The following is a 14,422-nucleotide window of genomic DNA, read 5'->3' on the forward strand; positions in this document are numbered from 1 at the left end:
GGTGCTCTTTCCCTATAAAGTAGAGCAGAGGGGCTTCCCTTCTGAATTTCTCTGGTTTTTGGTTGTTTTTATAGCGTGTATTTGTAAATCACTTATTGCAAAATGAAGCTCAGCAGCATCTCGAAAGGCAGAAAAAGCCTGTAGCAGCGATGTGTGTTGGCTGGTCTCTGGAGAAGGCATTAGTCGGCTTTCCAGTCAGTCCGTGGAGTAGATGGAGAAGGAAAAGGTTATCAAAACGAGTGGAATGTGAAATAATATTACTGAACAGAGAGAACAGTGTTTTCCAAGTGCATGTGTTAAACTGGGTTCATCCATGCCAGGCTGTGAATAATGCCCTTTCTTTGCTGCTCTCCACCCACGTGACAGGCTCTGCCTTACGTAAGCCCCCCAGAAAATAAGATATTGTTCCCCTGGAGCTGCTGCCAGGGCTGCGCGGGACTCGCTCCAGGGAGATGCAGAAACTGCTGGTTTCCAATGATGACTTTTCCCTCCTTCTATTGCAGCAGTTCTGATTTCTCTTGCCCCTCGCAGCTTGGCTGCTGCGGTCTTGCTCCCGAAAATCCATCTGGCCAGGAAAGCAGACGGCCTGGCTGTGTTCAGAGCCACCACCGCTCGCTTTGGCTGACCAAGGTGCTCTTCAGGCAGTGGGATATGTTGTCCTCATTTCTTGGGCTCGAGATGGACACCTTGGCTGCTTTTGCTTGTACCTGCCAATATCAGCAGGCGCCAGAGTTATTTTTTGTGTCGTGCATTATCGAGTAATGGAATTAAAATCCTGCAGTGATCACAATGACAGATGTGATCAGAAAAATGTTGCCGCAGATCCCTCATGCACTTAGTGCTCCACTGAATGAGGATCTCGCCTGCTTGCATCTGTCCATCCTTAAATAGCAGTAGCCTTCGACAACCGCAGGAAGCGATTCTCTCAGTAGTGCTGCCAGCTACCAGCATTTAACATGGCCTTGCTGAAGGGATAGCTCTCACTATTACAGTTTGCTAGGGTTATGTATGCAGACTAATGATACAAAAGCAAACAGAGAAGACTTCCCTGCTTCTTTCTCTGGGACTATTCAGCAAAATAACATCTGGCACCAAAGCCCAAACTGCTCCCGGGGAACCACCAGCTCCAGTTCAACACACAGCACGCAGTGCCATCTGTGCTGCTCTGTTGTCTGCTATGGCTGCCTTCATCTCTGCTGCCAGCCAGGCTGCGGTTGATCTAAGGGAGCTGGAGTTCAGCTTTGCTTCCTGATGTTTCCTTTTTTGGTGTTGGTAACGTGGAGCCAAGGGGCTGTGTTCAGGTGTCAGCAATGCTCCCGGGCTTTGCACAGCAATGAAATCAGAGGAGGGGGTTATGGCCCTCGAGTTCCCCTTCCTGTGTTTGCATTGTCAGCATTCAGAGAGAGAATGTTAAAGAGTGAATGTACAGTTTGGCACAAAGGTTTTCTCAGTGCAGTTCAGCAAAGTCAGAGTTGCTGTGTTGCAAACAGCTCTACTGTGAAAATATTGCTATAAACTAAGGAAACGGTGTAACCTGCTGATGGAAATCCTGGGAAGGCTTGTAGGTGTCACTGTGAGCTTCGGTTTCCCTTGGCTCGCAGTGGGATTTGTGCTTTTAAAACAGTTCTCTGTCAAAAAACCGCAGTGGAGTTGCTTCAATTTTTTGACCATTTGGGGAAATGGTCTCTGTCACCAGCGCAGAGTCAGTGTACTTATAAGGAAGTGCTCTATTGTTCGTTCCTTCTCTTTAGAGCTGTAATCACTAAAAAGCTGACATCTTTATGGGATGATGTGGTACCCAGCGGTGCCTTTGCAGAGTTCTTGCAATAAAAAATAAAACAACTAAAAAAGGCTGTTATTTCTGAAGATTTGTTTTTCAAAGTAGATTTTTCAAAATCTGTTTTTAGACAGGAAGTGGTTGGGGCCAACCGTACAAAGGGATGGGATGCTTCTGCCTCTTGATTTGCACAGCAGCTTGGGGGGCAGGACAGCAGTTTGAGGTTGAGTTTGAGTTACCCTGTGTCAAGTAGAATCTCTCTTTGCTGAAGAGTAGCACAGTTATATATTGAGGACCAAGTAATGATTCTGCTAGAGAAGAACTTCAGCTGTGTGCAGCAGAAAATGAGGTATATGTGAGTTCCCAGGACAGCAGCCAGGGAACAGGCTGCTAACAGCTTGGTTTGGGTCCTTTGCTCCTGGTATGTGAGGAGGGTTAGGCTTTAAGTGGTTTTAATATTAACATAAATGTTTCGTGGATCTAGAAGGCAGTGAAAGTCTTAGAAGAGCCAGTTTGACCTTAATTCTCAGAATTCAGTAAGGTCCTGACATTGCTGAATGCTTGGGGTGGGATTTTTATTTTGCCGTGCTTTTGATCCACTCAGTAAGTCTCAAACCTGCACCCGGAGAGCTGCAGTGCTTGTTTTCTTACATGCTTACTGCAGCTGAACGCAGGCAGTTCTAAATGCAATGTTGCCTGCGTTGCCCCTCTTATCCATAGCAGACACGTCCATTTATACTGCACTGGAAAGTCATGAGCTGAACCATTGGCAGTGCCTTACCAAACACAGATGTAGAACTACTGCTACTTTGAAACATTCTTGGAATAAATTGATCTTCCTGCCTTTGCAAATGCAGTTCTGCTGTCAAGTGTTAAACTGCTTTTCCAGCAGCCAGGCTGCTGCGCTGCAGGACGCAAATCTCCTCATTAAGAATTTACACATCCTTACAATGAAGAATGAACTGAGTTGGGCCCCCAGAGAAATCTCTGATTGTGACGCTGATAGCATCAGTGCAAACCTTCAAATATCATTTGCAGCATGCTTAGTCACAGAGCAGAGCGGGATGAAGCGTGCATCATTGGAGCATTGCAGACAAACCAAAGCAAACTTCTTCAGCTCTGTGCTGAATTGTTGCAAAGTTTTGCCCAGTGAAGACTGGGCAGTAAACTGCAGCACAGCCAGAGGTGGTGGGTGCCCTCCTTCTGCAGACCGTGGCTGCTTAATTAGCCCTATCTATCAGGACATGCTGTGCAATCCACCCTACAGCAGTGGGGTTTCCCTCACTTGACCAGCTGGAGGTACCTACGCTTGGGAAATGCAGTGCCACAGGAAGATGATGATAGGAGTTGGAAAAACCCTGCAGTGTTTCTGTTGCTGGTGTGGTGAATACTTCTACTTGCTGCAGTAAATGATTCCAGAGGCTTTGCTTCCATGCTTTGCATGCTGTGAATTCACAGAAGTGCAGCAGTGTCTGAGTGAAACATGTGGGTGCAGTGAGCACAGCTTAGTCCTGCCCACAGCTCCAGAGGGCCCTCGTCTGTGCTTTTCTTGTTGAGAGAGGTGGATGCTGCATAAGACTCGTGTTCTTAGCACAGTGATGAGATTTCATTATGCTCACTAGGCAGCTGCTTTCCTTTCTGTCCACTGATGGCACTGACTGAACCCTCCTGTATCTTTGCTTGTGAAGCAGATCCAAATTCCAAGCAATTCAAGGGCAGTCTTTTCTTGGTAACATGATTTAAAGCCATTAGATTGACACTAACATAATCTCCCTGGTTTATGCAGACCCTGATCTCCCTTCTGAACTGCATCATCCTAATCAGCAGTGCAGTGTGGAGGGAGTCCCTTAGCACTGTATTTGCATTTCTGGTTGGGTAAGCCTTGTTTACAACCTGCCATCAGCAGCACTCTGCGATGATGCAGCAGCTGTTTCCCTTTTGGAACCGTGGCTTATTTATGAGCTTCGATTTCTGGTATAAAGAGCTGATGACTGCAGTAGTATTAGCTGCAAAACATGCTAAGTATCCTTTTGAATCCCATTCAGACACTGTATGTGGTGTTAGGAGATCAAGGAGCAGAAGCAACAGTCAGTTTTAGTATAGGATAAGGAAATCCATCTGAATTTGTTTCCTCTTTGAGGTACTCTTCTGCAGTAATGCCCTATGTGGCAATCTGACAATTTCATAACAGTGCAGCTCTAGTGGGTGTTGGATTGCTGAATGGAGCAAGCAAGGCAGGGTTGTGAAGGGGAGAGTTAAGAACAACTTTGAATTAAGGGTCAACTGCAGTTAGAATTGAGAGTGTAATATAAGTAACGTTCTGAGCTAATGCAAGGCAATTAGTTCAAGCTGTGTGGCTGGAAAGCTCTGTACTCATTCTTTATTCTATCAAAAAAATATTTTGACAGATTTCTTTGTAGGAGAACTGGGGGGAAAAGAAGCACGCCTCAGAATGTAGCTAATTGTCTGTAAGCTGTTCAGTTTGAGTGCATGTGTTGTACCCATTAGGCTGGGCACTAAGGCTTCTGAATTCATCTGGTAGCTTTCTTCAGCCCTGAACTATTCCTTCTGCATTGGCAGTGTTTGTAAGATCTTTGTTGGAGAGAGATGGCTAGAGCCATGCCCAGTATGCAAAGTATGATCTAAGAGATGTATTATGCAGCCCTGAAATAATTTCCACTATTTATATTCCATACTTACATTTATATACTGCAGAAGATAATTGCTTTTGTTACTAGAACTAAACAGATCTCCAGGAATCATTTAAACAGTCAGCCAGTGCTCCAGATGCTTCTCTTGCATTCTCCTTGCTCAGTTCCAAGTATCCTTTCATCCATTGTGCAAACAATTCCTTTCTAACAAATGAGGTTGATTTATTTATTTGGAGGTATCCTCGTGGGGCTGCATTTCTCCAGGGCTGCTATGGTGCAGCAGAGCAGTGCAATTTAAGAGCTAGCTCCTCGTGCAGCCTGCTTGCTCTGTTGTTTCGTTAAGAGTTCTGGTGGTGGTTTGGTGCTTTAGTGTGTCTCTTATTTAGCTTGGAGAAAAGAAGGCTCCAGGGAGACCTCATGGTGGCCTTCCAATATTTGAAGGGAGCATATAACCAGGAGGGGTTCTGACTGTTTATGTGGGTGGACAGCGATAGGACAAGGGGAATGGTTTTAAGCTGAGACAGGGGAGGTTTAGGTTGGATATCAGGAGGAAGTTTTTCACACAGAGGGTGGTGAGGCACTGGAACAGGTTGCCCAAGGAGGCTGTGGATGCCCCATCCCTGCAGGCATTCAAGGCCAGGCTGGATGTGGCTCTGGGCAGCCTGGGCTGCACACAGCAGGGGGTTGGAACTGGATGAGCATCGTGGGCCTTTGCAACCCAGGCCATTCCGTGTTTATTAGTTGCACTGCTGTCACCTGGTAGAATTAAGTGGCCTGCAAACTCATAAGATAACAGTTCTGAGAGCTGATCGAAGGTTTTCCATTACATCAGCTCCTTGCTCGTTTGTATACTTTACTCAGCCAAAGGTTTTCAAGGATCCATGAGTTGTCAGATTTTTTTTTCTACTCCTTTTAACATTGAAAGTAGGGACTTGTCTTTGTCCTTTCCCATCTGTTATTTTGCATGTCCCATTCTGCCTTCTTGCTTTCAGGAAAGCAAGGCTTGTCAATTCAGTGAGACCAAACTGGTTATTGTAAAATAGTAAACAAAGGAGCTTGACTTGGAGGCTATGTAAATCTAAGCCTGCAGTCCTGGCCCTGTGTCCAAGCCTATGGCAGCATTCCCACTGTTATTAATGCTTCTATGAATGCTGCCAGCATTACCACTGGTGGTGCTGGTGCCTGCTCACAGCAGAGCAGCAGTGTGAGCTGGGCAGGGACGGCCAGAGCCTGCAGCTGAGAAATCTGTGAGCTATTGAGAGCATTCCTGAAATTGGTCAAGTTGTTCAAGTCTGCCTTTATCATTAACTTATTTTTGAAGGGATTGGGCAGTGGAAGAGGAGTGGATTTTTTGTGTTTGCGTTTTCAGTCTGCTCTTGGATTTCCCAAAGACAGATTTTGGCAGACAGTGGCTTGGCGGAGATGCATCTCACATGCTGTCTGGGTTTGGTGGTGTTTGAAAAAGAGGGGGCAGAAGAAAGCGAAGCTGCCCCAGCGCTTTGACTGGAAACTGCCAACCTGGAGAGAGCAGCAGCTGAGCAGCTGAACTGTGCCACTCAGTGCGGATCAGCTCAATAGCAGCCAAAGCTTTATTCTGCCCTTTTCAGTTATTCATCTCACTCCCACCACGGCAGCCTAGAGGAGCTGCATTTTTTTGTCTGTGTAAACCCAAAAGACAGTGTGGCCATTGACTCTCTTGCTGTTTCAGGAATGCGTCTTACAAAATTGTTATCAGCAAAATATCCTTCATTCTTTTTTGTTTTGGAGACAGGAAAGTATGTGTGTGTATGTATAGATTCAGATTTCTCCTATGCTTCCTTTACTTATTGTTTTTCTTAGTTATAGAAAAGACTGCTTTGGTGAGGTTGTGTTTAAATCTGAATTGCCATGACAGTGGAAACCTGAAGCTTACCAGCACGCTTGCTGCAAGGTTAATGGTGCTGCAGATGCTGGGCTGTCCTTCATCCTTAGGAGTGCTCCTCCTCATGAGATGCGTGTTAGCATCTGTGACCTCTGGGTTTCACTGCTGCAATTTGAGTTCAGAGAAGAATTTGAGGAAAAAATAGACTTTGGAAGGGAGGTTGTGCTCATATAGGCTGCACGTGTTTATTTGGGTCTGAAAGGTGGTACAGAGATCCACTTGGGGGGAAAGGAAAGGGTGTGAATTTAGCAAACGTGCACAGAATCTGAGCACCTTTCACAAAGAAAAGCAAGCTGCTTTTCTTCTCTCCCCAAACCCTTTTAATGGATATGCTTCTTTTCTACTTTTTCATGCTGCTGTAAGCGACCTCGTTTATTCATTTATATATTTATTCTTCAAGAGGGGATTTTTTTCCCCTAGCATTATGAGTCCCTAGCCCTAATTCTGCTATGATCAGGAGTGAGCTGGCAGTCTGGTCGAGATGGTGACTTCACGTGTGGTGCTGGAAAGCTGAGCTCTTGCTCCATCATCCCAGCCCCATTAAGAGAAGTGAGCCAACTGAAAGCTGCGTCACAGTGTCATCCTCCTACCTGAGAGCAAGGTCTGGTATTCCAAAGCCTTTCCTCCTGAGAACGCCACTCAGAGTAGACATTTTAATGTTAATTCTAATGCCTGAGAAGCATCTCTGATGCTGTATGCATGCAAAAAGAGGCAGTGAAGAAAGCAAAAACATACTTTTCTGTGAGCCTCAACTGTGAATGACTCCTGAAATAGCTCCTGTGACTCTGCAGCTCCAGGCTGCTGTATCTGTTACACTGAATATGGAGCTTAAGGTCATCAACTCGTTTTTTATCATCGTGCTTCAGCATAAAACAGAAATCTAGAGCTAACTATTGTATTTTATGACTAGAAGTGATGATGTTAGAGTAAATGACATACTCAAATGGAGTAATAAAAAAAAAAATCTAGACTTTTAAAAATATTTTTATTTTAAGAACCTAAATACCTCATTGGAAAAGTATTTAAGCTGTTTGAAGCTTGCCAAATGCATTAAATGGCCAGCAGAAACAAAACGTCACTGGGGCTCTCGTACAAAAATCTGTGGTTTTGGATTGTACCCAATTTTACTTATTCATCTCCTGCCTTCTCTTATTTGGGGCCAGTTCAGATAGTTTTGGAAACAGAGCATCTCCTCCTGCATGCACTTTGCTCAGAGTGACTTTGCTCAGACCCAACCAGTGAGGTTGCTCATGAGGAAGAACTCTGGCTGAATTTGCTGGGGCTGCCTGGGAATATGTAATAGCAAAGTCCTTGTTCTTTGGTTTCAACAACAGAGTCAAGGGACAAATCCCTGAGTTGTGCTACTTAAATAAAGAGAGCTGTGTAAGTGGGACTGGGCCTCCCACAGAAGTCAGTTCAAACAATGGGTTGCTCTTAGATAGACCAAGATACTGGTCCTCACAAATGAATCTCCAGCAGCTGGGATTTGAGGAAGAAGCTGGGGGGCTCTTCTGACATCTGTCAGCCTTTCCGTGCCTGACTTTGTTTTCCTGGTGTGTTTTTGTTTGTAACACAAGGCTGTATTGTTTTCTGTTGTGTTTAATGTAGCTTTATGTGAGTGTGTGGATGATAAGGTTTAATGAATTATACGGAGCACTCGGGCAGAGCAATGATTGCTGTGGCTCCTTGGGATTTCGTTGCAGCAGGTCAATGTTACCCATACTTCTGTTGCAGGAGCTGGTGGGCAATTGAAGCTCCTGGAGAACAAGAAAAGTTGAAAGCTTTCCTTATCAGACATTTTTATTTAATTATAGTTGCAGTCTTTCCCATTTTATGCTGCCGCTTCATCTTGCATTCAGTGCCCAGCATTTTGTTGCTGTGCTTGGATTATTATTTTTGTAGGAAGAATGTGAAAGGTGATCTAGGAAAGTACTGCAGGCTGACAGCACTCACAGAAAAAGTAACTGTATTGAGTAAAATGAGTTAGTAGGTGAGATGTGTGAGCTGGACAGATGGAAGGGAAGCCTATTTGCACACTGAGATTTGAAACCTTCTGGCTGAATTTGTTCGCTTCCAGTTAGGATTACTAAAATGTTCCATGATTTGGTATTTCATGGATTTATTGTCAGGAAACTATTGTCTGCCTGGAATAGTTCAAAGAATAACCCCACTCTGAACTGTATTCAATGGGAGCCCACTTCTCAGAATACATTAAAATTATTTGTTGCACTGTATTTCCTGAAATAGCAAAAAATCTTTTTAAGTTTGTTTTTTTTAAAGCAGTCTGTCTTCTTTCTTGGAAAGGTTTCTCAGAAACCTGGGGGAGGGAGCAAAACTTGATGCTTCTGAGTACCTGTAGCTACCATGGCAAGGTAGACAGCACAGGGTGAGGAAACCATAAGTGCCTGAAAAAGGAGTGTGGGCAGGATGGGTTAAGTTTGCAAAGCCAAATGGCCAGGCTCTGGGCTCTGCAGCAAGGGTTTCATCCCCAGTCATGCAGCAGGCTCTTTGGGGCTGAGGGTGGAATTCGAGATGGAGGGGGTGCATGGGAGCCAGTGAGCCTGGGTGGGTGGGTGGGTGGGTGGGTGGATGGATGGATGGATGGATGGATGGATGGATGGATGGATGGATGCCAGTTGTGAACAGGGATGAGAGGGACCTCAAGGCTCAAGTGACTGGAGGTAGGGAGTGATGGCGGGAGCTGTACAGAAAAGGGAGAAAAGGAAGAGCTTCTGTATGAAGGCCAACCACAGGAAAGAAAAGGCAGCTAAAATAAACAGATGGGATAGTCAGCTAGGGAATAACGTTGGGCAGTGAAGCAGATAACAGAAGGCCTTAGGAAGTAGAATTGTTAGGAGAAAAATCTGAAAATACGAGAGGGTCACTCAGGGACAGATTGTTCAAGGCAGAGAAGGGAGGGTAATTGCCCAGTGCTCTGCTATGCTGGGTAGCAAAGCAAATCTGCATGGGTAAAAATAGGAAGGAGTTGTGTCTCAGCTGCTCCTCAGGCTCCTGTTTCCTTGCATAATTTCTGCCAGCTCTGTTCAAGGAATTGGAGATAAGACTTTGCAGAGTGCACAGTGGGTGCGTGAATTGAGGTGTTGTGTTGTGAGTATGTTGGCTGAGGCACGTGAAATGAGACAGGTACTTGTTTTGTCCCCCCGCTATCTCCAGAAGGTCCTGCTAGCAGGTAAGTGGTGTGTTAAAGAAAAGAGGTGACATCCAACAGAGGATGGAGCAAGAAGTGCCTGTACGTGTCCTGAAAAAGCCTGTGCCCTGAAGGAGGAACCTGGAGGGTCAAATTTGGTGCCATCTTTCACGTGTAGTATGGAGAGAAGCTGTTTCTGAGTGCAGAATGATTCATAGAAGGAACATATTGCAACACAAGAAAAGGGTAGCAGCTGTAAGCATCAATGGCCACGTGCTAGCCAGAGGAAACTGGCATTCCCTTCTGCTCGGTCAATTGCAGAAGGTTTATTTTGTGAAGGTACAAATGTCTAGAGATGTTCATTCTGGGCTGTGAGAGCTATCACTTCATAGGCAAAGTAGGAAAACAAGCCTTGTGTGTGCTAATTTGACCGATTTGAGTTAAATTTGGAGTTTTAAAGGCTTGTAGGAATAGGCAGGAATATATGCCAGTTTGACAGAGAGGCAAAGCCCTGCCATGTTTAGCAGAAGAAAGGGAATTGAATTCCAGCAGTACACACTGCAGACTCATGCTGGTTCACAATGGTTTGTAAGAGTAAGCCAAAAGTGGAAGTGTTCAGAGGCTCGTATGCCAGTGTTTCTGTGCTGCCCACTTGTGAGGATGGTAATACAAGGAGCACAATGTCATTCAGTTTCAAGTGGTATATGTTAAAAATTTCTTTTGACTTTGTTTTTCTAGGCAAGACAGCAAGCCCAGCTGAGACATCAAATGGCAGAAGACAGCAAAGCAGAATATTCTTCCACTCTACAGAAGTTCAACAGTGAGCAGCACGATCATTACTACACACACATACCAAACATCTTCCAGGTAAAGCTCACTGATGCCGTTCTAGAGAAGTTCAAATTCTCATGGTAAAAGCTAAGGGATGTGTTGCTTGTTGGCTCAGTTCTTGGATCTTGCCTTTTGTTTGGTAACTTTTGTCCCCCGTAGCAATGATTGTATGCAGTCTGCCAATACGAGAGATGGAGAGCTATGAAGAATTCTGCCCTTCTGTTCTGAGGAAGGCAACAATGAATTGTCATGACAGATTACGATAGTCTTTGGAATTGTTCACAGTCTTGCTGTATTAAGCTCTTGTGTCTGTGCAGCTGGGGAATGAGAGCATTATTTGCATTGTTGGAGCAGGAGGCAGCTGGGGCGTCCTTACATCTGTAGAGCTTCGTGGTCCTTTATAACCTGTTTTGAAATCAGACTTTGCAGATGTTAAATTTAAACTCCAATAATTCTGCAATAGTGAGTGTCAGAGAATTTAAGGAAGCTTGCTGACTGTCTTATGATGCCTGAAGAAAGACAGCAGGCAGAGAACAAAAAAGCTATCAGTGTGCTTGGCTGAACAAAGAGAGATTAATGCTGTAGAACAGAAGTTCTAAATGACTGTTCCATTGTAATGGGTCATAAGAGTCAAGAAGAGGAACATGCACCCTCTTTAAGGAGAGGAAATGTCACATGCTTATCATCTGATAAGAAATAACTAATACTGGCATAGCAAATAGGCATTTTCTTATTCATAAGTGGACACCTTCTCTTTTGCTCATGGTATTTCAAACCAGTATCTTCAGATAAATCATCTCTGGCATTGTATATAAAAGTGTGCCAGTGTACTTGTATTTAACACTGAATGCAGTGAATGCTGTGATTCATAGGTGAGCGTGCAAGTTGTGCACACACATCCTTTTAACTGCCAACCAGCAAGTAATCTCTGGTGCTTTCTATTAGCTGCTGAAATAGCAGATATATTGTAAAGGATTTGTTTCCTTTAACTATTGAATTGTTGTTGTTGCTTGTGAATTAATGAAGGCAATGAGGATTTTAGGCTGATGGTGTTCTGTAAGATTCCTGCAGTCTTACGTGAAGCAGGCAGCTCTTATTCAAGCCCTTCTGTATCCTGCTATTATAATCTCTTAATAATGTTATGCCACATCCACTTACCCTCTGTTCCAAATCAGAGGTGCATGCAATAGATGCTGGAGATTGTGACACTGAATCCACTGCGGGGCAGGGGGCATATGTTGAGAAGCACACGTGTAAGCAGCATGGTGTGTAGGGCTGCCTGTAACCCAGAAGTCATCTTCTGGGGAAAAGGGGAAATCAAAAATCCAAGGGAATAAACCTCTTCAGTGGAATGAAAATAAGATCTTTCACAACGTCCTGCAGAAAATGAAAGAGAATTCATTGTTCCAGAAGTTATGTTAACAGCTTTAAGAACCACTCTTAAAATGTCTAAAGCTGGGATTTTGACAAATCAGCATTTTTTAACATACAAAACTAATTGATAAATTCCCTGTCACGGTAACACAGGTTGCTTCTAGAATGGTATTTAGATGTTGGAAGGAACTGTGCCAGTTACTGCCTTGATAGAACAGCTGTCCTAATTTGTCTGTTCTTAAAAATATATATTTAAACCTTGTGTTTTAAAGCAGCCAGCGTACAGTAGGGAGAAAAATTGTTTGCAATTGTGAAGTGACTACTGATATCTGATATATGTGATCTATACTGATATATGTGATCTGACTGAAATCTCGTGTTTCAGAAAATACAAGAGATGGAGGAAAGAAGAATTGTGAGGATAGGTGAATCCATGAAAACTTTTGCAGATGTTGACCGCCAGGTGATCCCCATCATTGGGAAGTGTCTGGATGAAATAACAAAGGCTGCAGAATCAGTTGATCACAAGAATGTAAGTGTTACCTTGCTTGTGTTGCTGACTGTCATCTTTGAACTGATGGCTTCGTGCGCAGAGATTGCAATGCTGGGTCCAAGCTGCAGTGTGAGGGCTTTATAGTCATAGAGCTAGAACAAATAATGGGCTCTTGTCCCAGGCTGCTTTGTCTGAGGCAGATTATTCCCTAAATCTACTTAACATCAGGAAATGCCACGCTTTCTTTTCTTTTAGGAATATTCTCTCCTTTTGATAGGATAATGACTTCTTGAAATAATTGTTAATGGAGATTAGAATTCTGCCCAGAATAAGGAGAATGATGGGCATTATTCCAGATATCTAATCACCACCAATTCTTATTCAGATGGATTCTGTACTCTTCTAATAATGGAAGTAATTAAAATGTTGGCTTCATTAGTTATTACAACAGTTTTGGCAAAATTTCTACTTGGTTTTAAATTCTTCATTTGAAGAACTGAGGCTTGCTAGCAATCTGTACGTGAGTGCTGGTAAACCTTCATTTTGAACATCAAAAAATAAGCCTCCCTGATGGAGGCTGATAAGGAGCTCAGTTGTGCTTCCTGATGCACGGTTAGCACAAGGGCAAATGTGTTTTCTATTTTGTTTTCAGAACGATCTGCTCCCTTTGGAAATGAAGCCTGTGCCTGCTCTTTCTGCCCTTCTCACGGGTCGCATTAGTGCTTCAAATACAAACAGCGTGTGTCTCGCTGTCTGTTTGAAATTCCCATGCAGCTTTTCACTGGAATCTTTTCTGAGCTATTCAGTGCCCAGAGCCTGCAGTTAATTGGCAGCACAAGCCTGAGGCTGAGGTTTTGAAATGAATCCCCTGCTTTTGCACGGCGGTTGCTCTCCCAGAGAGCAGCATGGGAAACCAAGGAATCTGAAAGTTACTGTTTCCTTTTTGGGCTAGGAGAAGGAGCACAAATTCCCGTGTTTGAACAGTGTACCCTTTTTGGGGGTGCAACTCTTGGTGCTGTATGGTGAAAATCGCCGGGGAGAGACTCATAACTGTGCTTACACTATGCTCCTATCCTCAGTTACAGTCTAAGTGAAACTCACAAACCACTGACGCTGAGCATTTGATGCATTTTGTACTCAACTTTGGTCTTTGCACACAAATGTGTCAGACTGATGGCTCACGTGCACAAGTGTGACATTAGAAAAAGGAGCTGCGAGCACTGATGGCTTAGGGGTCTTCTGCAGACACTGACAAAAATGTACTTAACTGCATTTTTGTTATAGCTGAACAGTGATGAAAGATTTAGCCTGTTCTGTCTGGGAAACTGGTGTGCCTAAAGGATTCTTCTTGTCTTAAAATATCATTGAGGGCTTTATGTCTCTGGAACAGTGGTTTCTCACCTTGACTCTAATAAGAGTGGTACACTTGCTCCTGTGTCCTACCACGTTATAAGCAGCCACAGCTGCAGGCAGTGGCAGTTTAACATCTTGTTCTCCTTCAGCCAGTCATGCAAACCGCTCCAGCAGACCTTTCCCATCTCTACATTAAAACTGTAAGAAGGCAGTTTTGGCTCTTAGACTGCTATCAGAAGAGTTTCTTTTCTTTGAAAGATTTCAATTGAAGTTTATCTCCTTTACTCATCTCTTTCAAGCCTGAATTTGTTTGGATGGGAAAGTCAGCTAGATCTGAGCTGCAGTCAGCTTTGAAATTGAGGTCAGATTCCAGGCAAGTCGAACGCAAGGACAGCTGGTGATACCAAAACCAGTACAATGGTGAGCAATACCGAGAGCCTGCTGAGCAGGAAGAGCTCGATGTGGAGCTCTGGGCTCACACTGACACGTGTTTCCCAGCTGGGAGGAGATCTCAGGGATCTGGTAGTTGTAAACAAAAGTACACAGCATCACCAAAGCAGAGATGTAGGAGCTCTGACACTGATGGTGAGGAAATGCAGCGAGCATCTGGAGTTCTCACACGGCTCCTGGCTGGTGTTCTTCGTTTGGTTGTCCCTTGTTCTACCAGCTATCATGTGCAGAGTTGCTGAAAAAAGGGGGAAGGTAAATGAAAGCTGTGCTGTTGGTGTGGTAGCTTCAGTTCAGAAACCAGGCCTTTAAATTTAACAGCCACAGCAAGTTCAGAGGATGCGTTTGTCAGAAAGAAAATAATTACAGAGAGAGCAGCAGTTCTGGTGCCTTACCTTGTGTACCAAACTGAGTCAGCCCTCGCTGG

General features: G+C 44.2%; 1 protein-coding gene across 13 annotated transcripts in view; it reads left to right on the top strand.

Annotated features, from left to right (window-relative positions):
* Window positions 1–14,422, top strand: part of FNBP1 (formin binding protein 1) — an 87,231-nt gene that overhangs the window by 45,655 nt on the left and 27,154 nt on the right. For all 13 annotated transcript variants that reach the window (XM_042878753.1, XM_042878754.1, XM_042878755.1 and 10 more), the window contains exons 7-8: window positions 10,236–10,364; window positions 12,088–12,234. In XM_042878753.1, the coding sequence (XP_042734687.1) occupies window positions 10,236–10,364; window positions 12,088–12,234 (276 nt within the window). The remainder of the gene's footprint in view (window positions 1–10,235; window positions 10,365–12,087; window positions 12,235–14,422) is intronic.

This window comes from Lagopus leucura, unplaced genomic scaffold (assembly GCF_019238085.1).
Source record: "Lagopus leucura isolate 7727_CA_CO unplaced genomic scaffold, USGS_WTPT01 Super-Scaffold_100022, whole genome shotgun sequence".
Classification (NCBI taxonomy): Eukaryota; Metazoa; Chordata; class Aves; order Galliformes; family Phasianidae; genus Lagopus; species Lagopus leucura.